Source organism: Poeciliopsis prolifica, unplaced genomic scaffold, assembly GCF_027474105.1.
Source record: "Poeciliopsis prolifica strain line A6 unplaced genomic scaffold, Auburn_PproV2 SCAFFOLD020, whole genome shotgun sequence".
NCBI lineage: Eukaryota > Metazoa > Chordata > Actinopteri > Cyprinodontiformes > Poeciliidae > Poeciliopsis > Poeciliopsis prolifica.
The window spans coordinates 3077427-3092107 of record NW_026562395.1 but is presented as its reverse complement, the minus strand read 5'-3'; the positions used below and the strand labels follow the sequence as shown (position 1 = coordinate 3092107).

General features: G+C 37.9%; 1 protein-coding gene across 5 annotated transcripts in view; it reads left to right on the top strand.

Annotated features, from left to right (window-relative positions):
* Positions 1 to 14283, top strand: part of LOC129369014 (1-phosphatidylinositol 4,5-bisphosphate phosphodiesterase beta-4-like) — a 59303-nt gene extending 45020 nt beyond the window's left edge. For 4 of the 5 annotated variants that reach the window (XM_055044265.1, XM_055044264.1, XM_055044268.1 and 1 more), the window contains 21 exons: positions 134 to 282; positions 1272 to 1358; positions 1459 to 1603; positions 1747 to 1831; positions 2117 to 2241; positions 3721 to 3772; positions 4192 to 4294; positions 4419 to 4583; positions 6019 to 6223; positions 6756 to 6844; positions 6931 to 7087; positions 7173 to 7222; positions 8199 to 8264; positions 8739 to 8854; positions 8979 to 9054; positions 9152 to 9327; positions 9449 to 9550; positions 9691 to 9748; positions 9941 to 10027; positions 10593 to 10629; positions 11259 to 14283. In XM_055044265.1, the coding sequence (XP_054900240.1) occupies positions 134 to 282; positions 1272 to 1358; positions 1459 to 1603; positions 1747 to 1831; positions 2117 to 2241; positions 3721 to 3772; positions 4192 to 4294; positions 4419 to 4583; positions 6019 to 6223; positions 6756 to 6844; positions 6931 to 7087; positions 7173 to 7222; positions 8199 to 8264; positions 8739 to 8854; positions 8979 to 9054; positions 9152 to 9327; positions 9449 to 9550; positions 9691 to 9748; positions 9941 to 10027; positions 10593 to 10629; positions 11259 to 11335 (2207 nt within the window). In that variant the 3' untranslated portion in view covers positions 11336 to 14283. The remainder of the gene's footprint in view (positions 1 to 133; positions 283 to 1271; positions 1359 to 1458; positions 1604 to 1746; positions 1832 to 2116; positions 2242 to 3720; positions 3773 to 4191; positions 4295 to 4418; positions 4584 to 6018; positions 6224 to 6755; positions 6845 to 6930; positions 7088 to 7172; positions 7223 to 8198; positions 8265 to 8738; positions 8855 to 8978; positions 9055 to 9151; positions 9328 to 9448; positions 9551 to 9690; positions 9749 to 9940; positions 10028 to 10592; positions 10630 to 11258) is intronic. The other variant, XM_055044269.1, reaches the window with a different exon arrangement.
* Positions 14284 to 14681: the final 398 nt, after the last annotated feature.

Here is a 14681-nt window from a genome sequence, read left to right as displayed (position 1 = left end):
CTTAAAACAATATTTGTCTTGTCTGAGTATAAAATGCATTTAAGTCAGTTTAGCTTGTACGTTTTGTTTTTTACATTTTTGTTTTTTTGAGTTATATAAATTGTATAACTCAATACTATGTATCTTGGTATAGGGGAAAAAGAAGCTGAAGATAAAGATTTGAATTCAGAGGCTCCCAGCATTCTGTCAGAAGTCACCAGTGACAAAGAGTCGAACAGTGTTTCCCAGAGTAACGCCATCAGCTCTGGAAAAGAGGAAGAGCGCAGCAACAGCATCAAAAAGGTCCGTTTGTAGTTGGAGGATCGGACTTGGGCAAAAAAGCTGTTTGTAGTTTGCACTTTTCAGAGAATCCAATTACAGACTTTCAGATCACAGTGAGACCAAAATTAAATCTTCCAAGGAAACGCCGTCTCTTACAAGCAAAAACTAAAACAATTAGCTTAACCATTTGTGATGTTACTCTTCTTAGGATTTTTTAATATACCTGCAACTATCGGACAACATGCTCGCCTCAAGATTTGTGTGCTTTTGACTGATTTAGAAAATAATGGATGCTAAGTTAATCGCATTAAATTAGTTGTAGAATTTATGTTGCAGAATCACCTTTTTGAAATATTGAATTTGTTTTCTGTCAAAGTTTTTGATTGGTTTGAAAAACATTCTTCTCAATTTGATAATGATTTTTTCCAATGTTTCACAGTTAACTTTTGCATTTATCAAACACTTCAAAATCAAATTCAAACTATGGACTGACTGCACAGCAGGTTGGAATGAAATTACCTAAAAATTGGAAGAAGAAATGTTAAATATATTGACTTACTTTGAACACCTACTAAATTACTTTGTGTATACAATTCAAGAACAAATCGCTTAATTTCTGATTCATGTTTGTCAAAATGGAAAGAACAAATGATACACAGATTAAACAGCTTGAAGCTGTTTTTTGGGGGGGAGTTATTTTACAGTTTAATTTCTCAAACTCTTATTTTGAAAACAGGAGTTCACATTTCAGTGCAGAATAGTAGCCAGTAGAGGGAAGGAAATGACATTTATATAAAATTATTCATGAGGTGCAAAAAAAATTATCCATTGACTGCATCTTGAAAATGTAATTAAAACACATCATGTGTTTCCTGCCTCAGTTTTAGTTAAGGTAAACATTACATAAAGTTGCAGCAAAATAATAATAAATATTTTTAATAAAGTCAGATTAGCCATATTTGTAAAAAAATCACAGGGCTCCTCATGACTGGGCCTTTTTTTCCCCCCAGGTACCTGATGATGAGGTCACAGAGATTTCTGAAGCAACAGATGCCACAGATATCTCTGAGGCATCTGATCAAGACAACAACAAGAAGGCAAGAACCAGCCCATGTTTCTTCTTACTTTTGTAGAGCTCTTTGGAAGATGTTTATGTACACCGTAAATAATTTGTAACTATTGCCCTGTTGTGTGCAGGGCGGAGATGTGGCAGAGGACTCTGAGGAGGCTCTAATAGCGCAATATAAATATGAGTCAGCCACCACAAATATCCACCCGTATCTCTCAGCCATGGTCAACTATGCACAGCCGGTGAAGTTCCAGGGTTTTGATGTTGCAGAAGGTGAGGATCATTACAGTTTTTCTCTCTTCTACAGGTTAGTTTTCTGTTTTCTGTACACTGATGTGGAAAGCAGAAAAACAGCCTCAAAGCCCACGACAAAGAGCCTGGTTTTACTATTTCTGGTCCTATTCTGTGTGATTCAGAGAGGAATATCCACCACAACATGTCATCCTTTAACGAGTCAGTGGGCCTGGGTTATCTGAAGACCAACGCCATCGAGTTTGTCAAGTATCCTCTGAGCCACTGAGATTACTGCTCCTTTAGATCTGAAAAACTCAATGGACACACAAGAACACATTCATTCTTTAAACTGCAGAGATCTTATAAATCACTGGTACCTGATGCACTACAGCTGCATATTTTTCTGTGTTTTCTGTTCATCAGAACATGCAGCGTGTCAAGCTTTATGTCTTGCTAAGTTATGTATCCCCCACACACACTTACATGTGCAGAAACACACATGCTCTCCTTTTTTTTTAATCCCTTTTGAAATTTTCCTGAGCATCAGTGCAGCTACAACAAGCGTCAGATGAGCCGTATCTACCCCAAAGGAGGCAGGGTGGACTCCAGTAATTACATGCCTCAGATCTTCTGGAACGCAGGCTGCCAGATGGTTTCCCTCAACTTCCAGACCCCAGGTACCACAGCATGCAACATGGGACTTCTGACCTCTTCCTCTTTTACACACACACACACACACACGTGTATTTAATGTGTTCCCGAAACAGAGAAAAGCACCTCTGATCTTATGGTATCTTATGCACATAATGTGGTTGAAGGAGGATACGCTAATCAGCTGCTAAAGATGATAGAAAGGAATAAGAGGGTGATATGCTCTCAGTTTGAATGAAACTGTTTAATACTTTTTGTTCAGACTTCATATGTAAACTAATGTTTTATTTATTATATGCAGCTGTCAATATTACCACTTTCACATAAATCACATGACTTGATTTTCAGTGCCTTAACCTTTCATTTTGCTGCATTACAACCACAAACTTAGACAATACAGTGAATAACTGAAATGGAAGAAAAATTGCAAGATTTCTGAAAAATTTAAAAGCCCGCTATACTTTGATACCTGAATAAAATCTGGTGCAATAAAAGAGTGGGAAAAAAATAATTTGAAGAAAACCTTAAGAGGTTCTGTTTCACTCCTTGTGGTGGCAATGTCATGCTGTGGGGATGCTTTTCTATACAAGCAACAGAGGACCTGGTCAGTTAATAAACAAAACTAACACATTAGATGACACACAAAAACTTAAAACTGGGGTGGAAATTAATTTTCCATTGGGTCAATGATCCTCTAATTTATGTCTTTAAATGTGCAAAGCTTCACAATAATTGCAGTAAAATAGTCACTCAGGGAGGGCGAGTGCAAATGAATGCTGTAGAGTCCATGGTTCAAAATAAAAACCCAAATGTAATTTTACTTCCACTTCACAATTACATGTTAATTTGTTTCAGTCTACTATAAAAAATCCTCCAGAAATTCTTGAAGTTTGTACTTGCTACATGAGGAAATGTGGAAAAGTTCAAGAGGACTTTGCATCATACTGTCAAGTTTTTATTTTCTTGTTACATGAATCAATTTACAGCACTTACTTTCAGGTTTACATTCCTAGCTAGGAAGAACTATAAGGCAAACAGCGTTTTGTTTGAGTCTCCTGTGCAAATATTAACACAACCAACCTGCTGATACTTTCTATATTTGCCTCGTCTCCACAGTTGCTCCTGTTTGTTTTTCAGCTTTTGAGTGTGCAAGTCTCTAACATTTTTAAATTGTGCACAAACACATATATATTGTGAGCAGCAGCTGCTGCTCTGTATCTGGAAGCAAAAGCAGCTTGACCATATGGTCCGCTGTATGCAGGGCATGTGCAAGAGCTGGAGGCCTTTTACACAGGAAGTGGAGCTCTTGGAAGTAGATTATTTAAGAGCAAAGATGTTAAAGAAATAAATCTCTGCTTTTCAGACAAAAACCTAAAACATTTGCCAGTACTCTAATTTATGTTAAGGTGCTGTTGGGTTTTTACCGTCAGAATTTTACATTTGTTGTGGTTCTAATGTAAGAGCTTGCTATTAAAATCTATTCTTTCTCTCCTTTGCTCTTTCAGACCTGGCCATGCAGCTGAACCAAGGAAAGTTTGAATACAACGGCTGTTGTGGGTGAGAGCAGACCCCCCTCCTCCACCTCACTCCGTCTCTCCAAGGCTCATCAATTACAACTTGTCACATCTCATTACTTATTGCCAGTAGCTACTACTTGCCCCTGAGAGCCAATAAGTGCTTTGGAAAAGGACGCTCCCTTTCACTTGTCTCTGAATTCATTTACATCTTCCTCCTCCCATTGCTGTCTCCATTCCTCTGCTAATACTGTCCCTGAGGGCAGGGATTGTACTGCTAATACTAGGAATGTCATCTGTGAGGAGAGCAGGGCATTTGCAGACGACTATCATTATTAATATTTTCTAATGTGGAGTTTCTAATTATTTTTTTCTCTCTCGTATTGGTAGAAATGTGTGATTTTCAAGATATTAGAATTCAGTGAGTTCATCCATTGGTGATTTTGTTGTTCCTGTGCTCAGGTACCTGCTGAAGCCAGACTTCATGCGTCGGTCAGACAGGACGTTTGACCCGTTCTCTGAGACGCCGGTGGATGGCGTCATTGCAGCAACCTGCAGCGTCCAGGTTAGCCCACCAGAGTACTGGCAGCTGTTATTACAACAGGAACAGCAGCATGTTTCTTATTTTTATCCTCACTAACATTTCTTTGTAAAAATCAGCATTAAGTTGTTTTCCTGCTAAATTTCAGGTCTTCTCAGGACAGTTTCTGTCTGACAAAAAAATTGGCACATACGTTGAAGTTGATATGTACGGCTTGCCTACGGATACAATTCGGAAAGAGTTCCGCACACGCATGGTGATGAACAATGGACTGAATCCAGCCTACAACGAAGAGCCATTTGTTTTCAGAAAGGTATGAAGCAAGACCTGAGAGGGAAGCAATAATAGATGCTGTCATTCTAGAATTGGTCTGCATTGTTGACTTGCAAAAATGTTAACTTTTTATGTCCATTTTTAAATTAAAAATCTAATAGTTTACTATCAATTTACTCTTGATCCGATTTCCCACTACATCCATGAATTCAGCTTTTGCAAACTCTTCATCTCCCACTAGTACATAAAATCCAGCACCTTAAGCATCCAGACTTGTCCAGTTGTGATCTTTTCTCACTGCTAAATGTATCACATCCATCTTTTAGTGGTATTATTACAAATTGAAAGGAGGGAGAGAATGAAGAAAGGATTGGTTTACATATGTATACAACAGTTACGCAATGAAAGAGGGCATAAATACAAATAGTTAATATCCAGACCTTGAAAATCCTCCAGTTCACAGGGCAATCTTCAATGAATTTTTAGCGTATTTTGTGGGGAACCAACACAAAATGGTTGATAATTTTGTAGTAGAAGGAATTGGCAAATAAACTTTCTAAAAGCTTGAGCTGATCCTGATCTGAGTTGTCCTGTTGGACTGTAAATCAACCCCATTATCAAGCCTTTGGCAGACTTCTGTAGTCTTTATTTCTAGTATCCTAAAACAATGCTGGGCAACGTGAGCTGTAGGTTAGTTTGTGTCTGAGCAAAGATGGAAATGAGGATAAAGTGAATGACGTCGAAACATGAAAAGAAAAAAATAATTACAGATAAAGAAGAGAAACAAGAAACTGAAAGACCTGAGACAAAGACCCATGGAGTAATGTGTAGATAATAGTGCTGCTCTCAGCAGAATAGGAAGTCTCTCAGCCATGACTGTGACTCCAGCTTTCTAACACACACCATCCATCAAACCCTGCCGCAGTGCTGCTTTACTCTCTCCTTCTCACACACACATACGCACACACACACACACACACTGCTATCAAAGCAGGGCCATCATACCCGGAGCCGCTGCCGGGTCTCTCATTTACAAATGGCTGCAGATGCTGCTGTACATTCAGTGCTTACATACTGCTGTCAGGATGACTGAGCAAACAGTACACATCAGCAGTACTCATACTGTGTCAATGCAAATGCAAGCATACACACACAGTGCCTCCAATCCTTGATCTCCAGCTTCATCTCCTTTTATCCATTTATCCTCCCATTTATGAGCAGTTCTTTCCCAACACAGAACCAGTTTACACCTAGTTTCTTTTCTAAAGACACTGATCACAACACATGGCCTCATCGGTAGCGAACTGCTCTCCATCTCTTCATGTAATGTCCCCAGTTTCATCCTTAACTCACAACTTTAAATTAAGTTTGGGTGCTTGATTTTATTCACTATTTGCTCTGTGTATTTCTCACACCATTATTTAAATGAACATTTTCCTCCCTCCCAACCTTTCTCCTGACATCCAAACCTCCAGGTAATCTTACCAGATCTCGCGGTGCTGCGCATCGCAGTGTACGACGACAACAACAAGCTGATTGGCCAACGCATCCTGCCTCTGGACGGCCTGCAGGCTGGCTACCGTCACATCTCCCTGAGGAATGAAGGCAACAACCCTCTGTCGTTGCCGACTGTCTTCTGCCAAATCATCCTCAAGACCTACGTGCCCGACGGCTTCGGAGGTGAGGGCAGCAAGATTACACATGCAGCGCATTTATTCACTTGAAGTGTTTTATTTTTGAACAGAGAACTAAAGGTGGCTCTCATTCTGACTTGCAATATTTAACTCCCCTCAGATTATTCATAATAATAATAATAATAAAAAGGCTTATGTAGCCCACAGGGAGAGCAGGGGAGAAATGGAAAGTTTAGCAAGTCTCTTCTCATCCTGTGCCCCGGTGGGGATAGCTTTAACATTTGCAGTAATGGCACGGCACAAATGATGACGACAGTAAATCTGCAGACTGCTTCGTACGGGCACAAGCATACAAATGAGTTGGACAATTGAAGTTGCTATTAAATAAAGCCAAAAGGCTTTGAGTGTGGAGCTATTACTGAGACTATTAGCTTCTCTCCCTATGCAGTACAGCAATGCTCAAAATTGAATCTTCTTCACTTAATATTATTTTGATCTTCTCCCCGTTTATTCACTTGTTTTATCTGAAGCATAGTGAACTTTTACAATTGCATTTTTTTCAATATTTTTGCATGCAGCTATTGTGGATGCTCTATCAGATCCAAAGAAGTTTTTGACCATAGCGGAGAAGAGAGCCGACCAGATGAAGGCCCTGGGGATCGACACGGTACACATAACAAATGGAAATAGAAGCAGCCTTTTCACAATAAAAACACCTTCTTATTTTAACTTTATATGTCCTTCGTCTAACAGAACGACATAGCAGATGTTCCCAACGGAAGCTCAAAGAATGACAAGAAGGGAAAGGGAAAAGGAGACACAGGGAAAGCCAGTGTGACACAACAAGCCAGCTCAGATATGGGCCAGACCTCCAATTCTATCCAAAACAACACAAACGAAAACAAGAAGGGTAAACACTGATTTCTTAGACTTTTTAAAGATGTGCACTCTGTTTTTATTCTAAACACTGAGTTTTTTTTTTGCTGCTGTTTTAGATGCTGCGCTTGTGCCTAATGTGAGCATTGATGACTTAAAGCAAATGAAGGTTTGTATTGTTTCAGTCAACATCTGCTTCACTTTTGAAAGATTTGTGATTAATGTGGATTTCAGGATTTAAGATTAGTTTTAAAAATTCCTAATTAAAGTAAAAAAAAAAAAAAAAACTTTCAGAAGGATTTTTGCCCCTTAACCTTTTTCCACATTTTTCCACATTACCTCAAACTTCGAAGTGTTTTGTAAGACTATTGATTTATGACCCAATCCCACTTTAAGCTTCTCCATAAATTCTCTGCTGTGTCTTTTGTGTTGCTATTTGTTCTTAATAAACCTCAGATGCCTTCACAGAACCATCTGCATTTATACTGAGCTCAAGCTACACAGCTGGTTTCTCAAGGCAATTAGTTGCCTCAGATTTTATGAAGGACTGTTAGAATAAAAGGGGCTAAATACATATTTATGTCTCACATTTTAGCTGAAATAACCTGAACATTTAGTCTACCTAGGTTGAGTTTCCATTGTTTGGCATGAAACCCAGGTTATTATGTAGGAGTACAGAATGTGATTTAAAAAATTGGAATCAAATCCTAATTTTTATCTTTTGACAATTTTTTAGCAGTGAAACACTAAAATGGGAATAAAATCACTTACCTCAAATTAATATTGTGATAAACTCATTAATAATTAAAGCCTACTTGATTGGCCTTGTCATAAAAATACCTAAAGAAGCTGCTGCAGCTTTTCTACTTCAACTTAAAACCATTGAAAGCTAAACCTAGGAGGTTGCAATGGCCTACATTTGTATCTTAAATGACAAAAAAGTATTCAAGCTTCTCTAGTTAAACGTGTATGTGGTAGTCTCCACGGAGAAGATAAAAGTGAAAATACATTTTTAAAAAGTGTTACATGGAAAAACAGCTGCAATATCCCACCAAAAATGCACTGAAGTTTGAGGTTGTAATGTGGGAGAGATTAAGGGGTAGGAATATTTTTGCAAGGCCTTCCATCTGTGTTTCTCTCTGCAGAGCTACCTAAAGCTGATGAAAAAGCAGCAGAAGGAGCTCAACGCTTTAAAGAAGAAACACTCAAAGGTAGGTGGGAGTTTGTTAGTAATGCAAAGTGGCTCCTGCTTATTCCTGATGGCGATTGAAGCTCAGAAAATCAGAAGCAGAACAAGAGAAATGCTGCAATCTTTCATCTTCTGCCTCATCATTTTATGCCTGCTCACATAAACACAGAAAGTCTTTTGTAAACAAACAGAAGACGACCACGTGACGAATGCTCAGGAAGAAATTAGACTTGCTAAAGTTCTGTTTTGACCAGCTATCTCCATGGAGACTCTGGCGGTTGTAAGCTCATTCACGCTACCTCATTAATTATCATGGTATTACTCTTGTTACGCAACATGTGAATATTAACACATAGATACATCTGTTGACCGAAAGATGATAACAGTTAATCTTGCCTGTTTTATTTTGCTTCAATTGTTGCTGTTAAATAAAAGCTATAGTGGTGCAAAAGGCAAACGTCCATCCACCTACGGTTTTACTCTGTGTGCGCAACAGGATCAAAATGCAATGCAGAAAGCCCATTGCACCCAGGTGGATAAGATGGTGTCCCTCCATGAAAAGGAAAAGACTAATCTGGAGAAACTGTTGGAGAAAGCCATCAAGAAACGAGGGTAAGAAAACAACCATGAGACAAGCAAGATCATTATTATGTGAAAACATAGAAGGTAAACAGTGAGTGTGAGTCTGCAGGTTCCAGATGACTTTGATTCTCACTTCTGTGTTGTTTACTGGCAGGGAGAACAACTGCCAAGAGCTGAAGAAGGAGACAGAAGATAAGATCCAGACTCTCACTACGGATCATAAAGCGAAGGTATCAAAAACTAATACGTCTCCTAGAGATGGTCGTACTTGGAGAACAATCAATACTCAACCGTGCTATCTGTCTGTCTGTGTGTGTGTGTGGGCAGGTGAAAGACATCACAGCACAACACACTAAGGAGTGGTCGGAGCTGATCAGTAGTCACAGCAGTGAAGAGCGCGAGGTGAAGGACAGTCATGTTACCCAGCAGTGTGAACACCTCAAGAAGCTCCTTTCTAGTGTCCAGGAGCAGCAGACCCTGCAGCTCAAACTCATTCATGAAAGGTAAGACACACACACGCACACACACTATATTCACTTGCTACAGTCTCAGAATTCAACTAAATGCAGTGAGGAGCAACAAGAGCATTTAGTCTTTTTTTTTTCCTGAAAATGTACAACTCAGGCAAAGCAAAGAGATGCGTGCCAACCAGGCCAAGATGTCCATGGAAAACAGTAAAGCAATCAGCCAAGACAAAAGTATCAAAAACAAGGCAGAGCGAGAGAGGTGGGTCACAATACAAAGCCTTACAAAAGTATTTATCTGTTAGAAAGATAAATAAATCATTCCACTGGAGTAGAAATATTTTTGCAAAGCACTGTGTGATGACTTGTTTTTCTTATGAGGTGAATGCTTTTGTCACTCAGGAGAGTGCGGGAGTTAAACAGCAGCAACACCAAGAAGTTTTTGGATGAGAGGAAGAGGGTATGTTTGCTATGATGTATATTGATATAAACTACTTTCTTAACAACAAACGGTAGTAAAAAAAAAATTATATACATTTAGAGCATCATGGAAAATGTTCATAAGTAACAAGTTAAAGCAGTGCCATCCAGTAAGTCTCTAGATTATTTTGTATTGCAGTCAGGAAATGTTCATGTTCTGATTCGCTTCCAGTTGGCTATGAAACATCAGAAGGAGATGGAGCAGCTGGAGAAAAATCAGAAGGAGCAGTTGGATAAACTGGAGAAGCACAACGAGCAGGTAAGCAGATGATAAAGAACTAAAGTTGAATTTCACCAACTAAATTTAAGTGGAAAACCAAACTCGCTTATAGGATATCAACAGTGTATTTATATTTGCAATTGAACTCCTCTAATAAGTGCTTACTACCGAGTTCTGCTGGTATCACCTTATCTTACCTTTACTTATTGTCAGGAGAAACATTTTGGTTAAGTTAAATGATTACTATAAATCTTGCAGAGGTATAGAGTAAGAGTTTATGTCAATCTAAGACTCTTAATCTAATCAGTTAAAGACTACAAAAATACAAAAAAAACATTGTCATTGTTTTTGGTAGCAGTAATTAAAAACATTAATACTTATCCTAATAATAAATGTTATACAAGATATTGGATTTTTGTCATTTGAATGGGAAATTGTGCTACTGCATTTCAAGATTTAATCCTTTTTACCACGGTTGAGCAAAAACGTGGGGGATGCTGTGTGTGGTCGTGTCCCTTTTTTTCCCACCATTTGTCACAATATCTGTACATGTCTAACATGTATGCTCATTTTTTTATTTTATGATTTGCTTCTTCCGTCACAGCTTTTGAAATCACACCATGCAAACAAACAGGTTCAAGGTAGGCATCATCATCTGTCAGCCCTACCTCTGATACCAGCTTTGTGCTTCATTTCATGGACATGTTTCCCTTTGTGTTGTCTCTCTGTGGTGATATCTGGAGAGCCTTCTCAATATTTGACTGTTTTTATTGATATAGCTTCACCCGAGTATTTGAAATGACTACAAATTAAAACAGAACAAGTGGCACGACTTCAAAGAAAAGAAACTCCTCTATTGTAAAATCCAACCCTGCCTTTTCAGTCTGCGGCTCTTGAAGGCGTCAGGCATGCCAACTAGCAGCTTGACTCATTTATCACCATGACTCACCAGCCATTACGAAGCAGAAAACAAGCCAGCTCACAACCTGATGTGATGCCTTTTCATTCCAGCTCACAATTGTTTACATTCATAGCATGTGACAACATCCATCTGTTGACATTTTGTGACAACTATCACGAGTATGGAAGGATTTGTTTTACTCTGATAATCTGCACAGCGAAAAAAACGTATGCGAGAGCTGTAAACCGCAGCCTGAGATTGTAAACAGGAATTTGTAGGAAAAGATGGATGAATTCCCTGCTAAATGTTTTGAGCTTCCACATTCCGGTCACATCTGCGTCTGAGTCACTGTTTTCTTTCTCCCCAAAGGCCAAGGACATCCAGCAGATGGTGAAGTTGGAGGAGGAGATGGATCGCAGACCTGCCACGGTGGTTTGAGCGACTGACCGAGTCACAGGCCCACACACGTACACTGACACACACACACACACAGAGCGGTGCAGAAACACTTTCCCTGCAGGACATCCTCGACAGTGCAGAGATCATTCTCTCTAAACAGTCTAATGTTAATCTAATCCTGACTCAAACATGTGGAAGCTTTTTTCCTTTGTTCACCCCAGCCACACCTCGTGTCTTCTGCACTTTTTATCCTGCCAATCAACTTTGTACCACTGAGCCATTGCTGCTTGTCACTGTTCCACCGAGGGCGTGGCCACTTCGATCGTCGACAGGAAACGTTACTTTGCGGATCAAGCGACAAAAACAGACACATCCCTTCCTCCTCCACAGTGCGTAGATCTCAGCGAGTCGTTGACTGCAGCGAGTTTTCTACACGGTAAAAGCTTCAGCTGTTGGTAGAATCAAGCACATGCATCATGGTTCACACACAGCAGATATCTATTCCTGTTTTAATTGGCACCCAATAAACTCATAGTTTCTCTGTGTGTAAAGAGGGGAGAGGAGGTGCTCGACTTTGTTACTCCAGCACAAGTGAATAAACTTTGTGAAATACACTGTACACACACCACCAGTCCTGTCCTGAGCACTTTGTATATGATAGGTTGTTCAATGTGGGAAATGTAGCAGTGCACTACTGTATGTTTCTATGTCTTTCAGTAAGAATGTATTAAAACACCAAACTATTAAAAGGTAACTCTTAGAGAGAGGACCCCTTCCTCACCAATATTGATGTCTTGTTGAGTTGGATACCTGTAAAGGGATGACGGGTAATTAATCGCATCAGTTATTTCTAATATTCAGCCAGATTTTTCTGTTGATTTACTATTTGATACAGAAAGTCAAATAGGTGGTGCAATAACTTTCGCACAGACTTCATTTATCAGATTCCAGCTGAATACATCTCTCATATTCAATAAATCTGAATATTATCGAAAAGCTCATTTGTTTTAGGAACTCAATTCACCAAGTTAGATACACTAATGCTTTAAACCTTTGTTACTTATGATGATTTTCCACCTGCAGCTAATCAAAACATGACATTTAAGATTAGAATATCACATTGGACCAATAAAAAAAAGCTGTAATGCAGAATTGTGGGCTTAATGAAAAGACCAATTATAAGACCTGCTTACAAGGTTGCTAATTTTCTAAATCTACTTTCAATCTGTCAAATAAGGTTCACTGTATCACAGATTCTAATTTGAGTATAAATCAATAAATTTATACGGGATCATACGTACTGTGCAAAAGTAAATTCGTCCCCCCAAACAAAAAAAAAACAAAAAAAGATCTTGTGATAGTTTTGTCTGGTAACACATGAATAAGACTGTCATAACACCGTCAAACACGACATAACACCTGTCATGAATATTTGTCATAAAGTGTCATTCAGTAAATAATTACACTTTTAATTCAGTTGACATTATTCAAAATGTCTTTGTTATGACGACTTGACACTAACCAAGAAATCATAATCTGACATAAGTTTGTTAGAAAAGTATTACTGATTAAACTTTAGCTTAAATAACAAAGCTTCATCATTTTTAAAGTTTGATCATGGATACTTTTATAACAAATTCATGTCAATTATAATTTCATGGTTAATGTCAAGTTATCACAACAAAGACATTTTGAATTATGTCAACTTTGATTTAAAAGTGTCATGATTCACCGAATGACACTTTGACAGTCATAAATATTCATGAAGACTCACTCGTGAAGTCATAAACATGTTAAGTCGCGTTTATGACGGTGTCATGACAGTCTTATTCACAAAGTGGTACCTTTTGTCTAAAGGTGACCCAACCAGAGGGTCAAATACAGAAAGAAGTAACCAAAAAGTGGTGTGTTTTTATACTTTTTTTTTTTTTTACATTACCAGAGGCAATAAAAGCTATTTCAAGATAAAGTGGAACTTTGTTTTGCATTACACACTTGTTTTAGTTTGTAGACTTAAAACTCCCTTTAAAATTGAGCCTAATTGCACCAGAATACTGTTTGTGGGTTTATAGATGGCTTTCATCTACAACCCTGACCAACATAAATACAGAAAAGAAATGGCATCCAAATGTTTACCCAAATGATATAAAGACTTCATATAAAATGTTAAAGGGGGACAAAAGCTATAGTTGGGATTTTGGCCTTTTACAGAGAATGTTTTTTTTTTTTTCCCTGTTTTATTCTGCTGTAAAAAATAATGGTAGAAGAGATGTTTATGTATATATTCTGTTGGAATGTACTTAAATGACTTGTCTTTCTGACCAGCGTTTCTTTTAAGAGCTTGGGGACAGACTGTCATGTTGGGGAAAGACATTTATCATTTACCTCTGTTTGTTGTTTTTTTTTTAATCCTTTTGTTTTGTTTCCCTTCACTGCACCACGTCACACAATCTAAAGCTCACCACATATCTAGAACAGAGAAAATAAATGAGTAAAAAGTGCTTTTACAGTTTATTCCATCGCTTTCAGATGTGCCACTCAGTGTCTGCTAGGATGTTTAAATTATTTTATGAATGATAAAATGCCAAATTAAGGGGTTATTTGTATGAAGGTATATATATAAATATATATTATATATATATATATATATTAGATAATGTGTAGTTTAAGATTATTATGTTAGAGGCTTTTTTGCACTAGTTGTTTCTGATGTGTGAAAACTTGCAACCTTGGATTTTGAGTTTGTCCTAAATGGGAAAAAAAAATAAAAAATTTTTTGCAGAGCAACATCCCTGATTTCATTTCCTTAGTTTCTACTGTATCGCTTTGTTTTCTATTTGAATTGTAGCTTGTCAACAGACATTCTGTGTGTGTTTTTGTATTTATATTGTACTGTTGAACTTATAGCATTAACAATACTGTTGTTATCCAGCTCCTTTAATACTGTTTTATAGTATGTGTATCAATAAATCCAGGTGTAAAAACAAGACATTCACCTTTGGCTGATTTGTGTTCTTGTCTATTTCACAGGGCCTTAATAAAGTGATCACACTCCTTTCACTTTTGCACATTTTATCACACTAGTGCAAATTTTATGCAACTAACACATAACATGTATTTGTGAAGTGGAAATATATACATTTTCTAATTACAACCGAGAACCGAGCAATGCATTTGTAATCAAACTCCCCTTTCTCCAATAGCCCTAAAAAAATTAAATGCAAGAAAACTGAAAGTCAAAAGTTACCTGATTATATTAAATAGTTTTCCTGTGTCCAATTTAATCTTATAAAAACAGATCTGGTGTGAAGCCCTCAGAGGTTTGAACATGTCAGAGAAAAAGTTCAGATGTGTAAATCAGGCTAAGCATATTGCAATATTCAATCTTTGAGG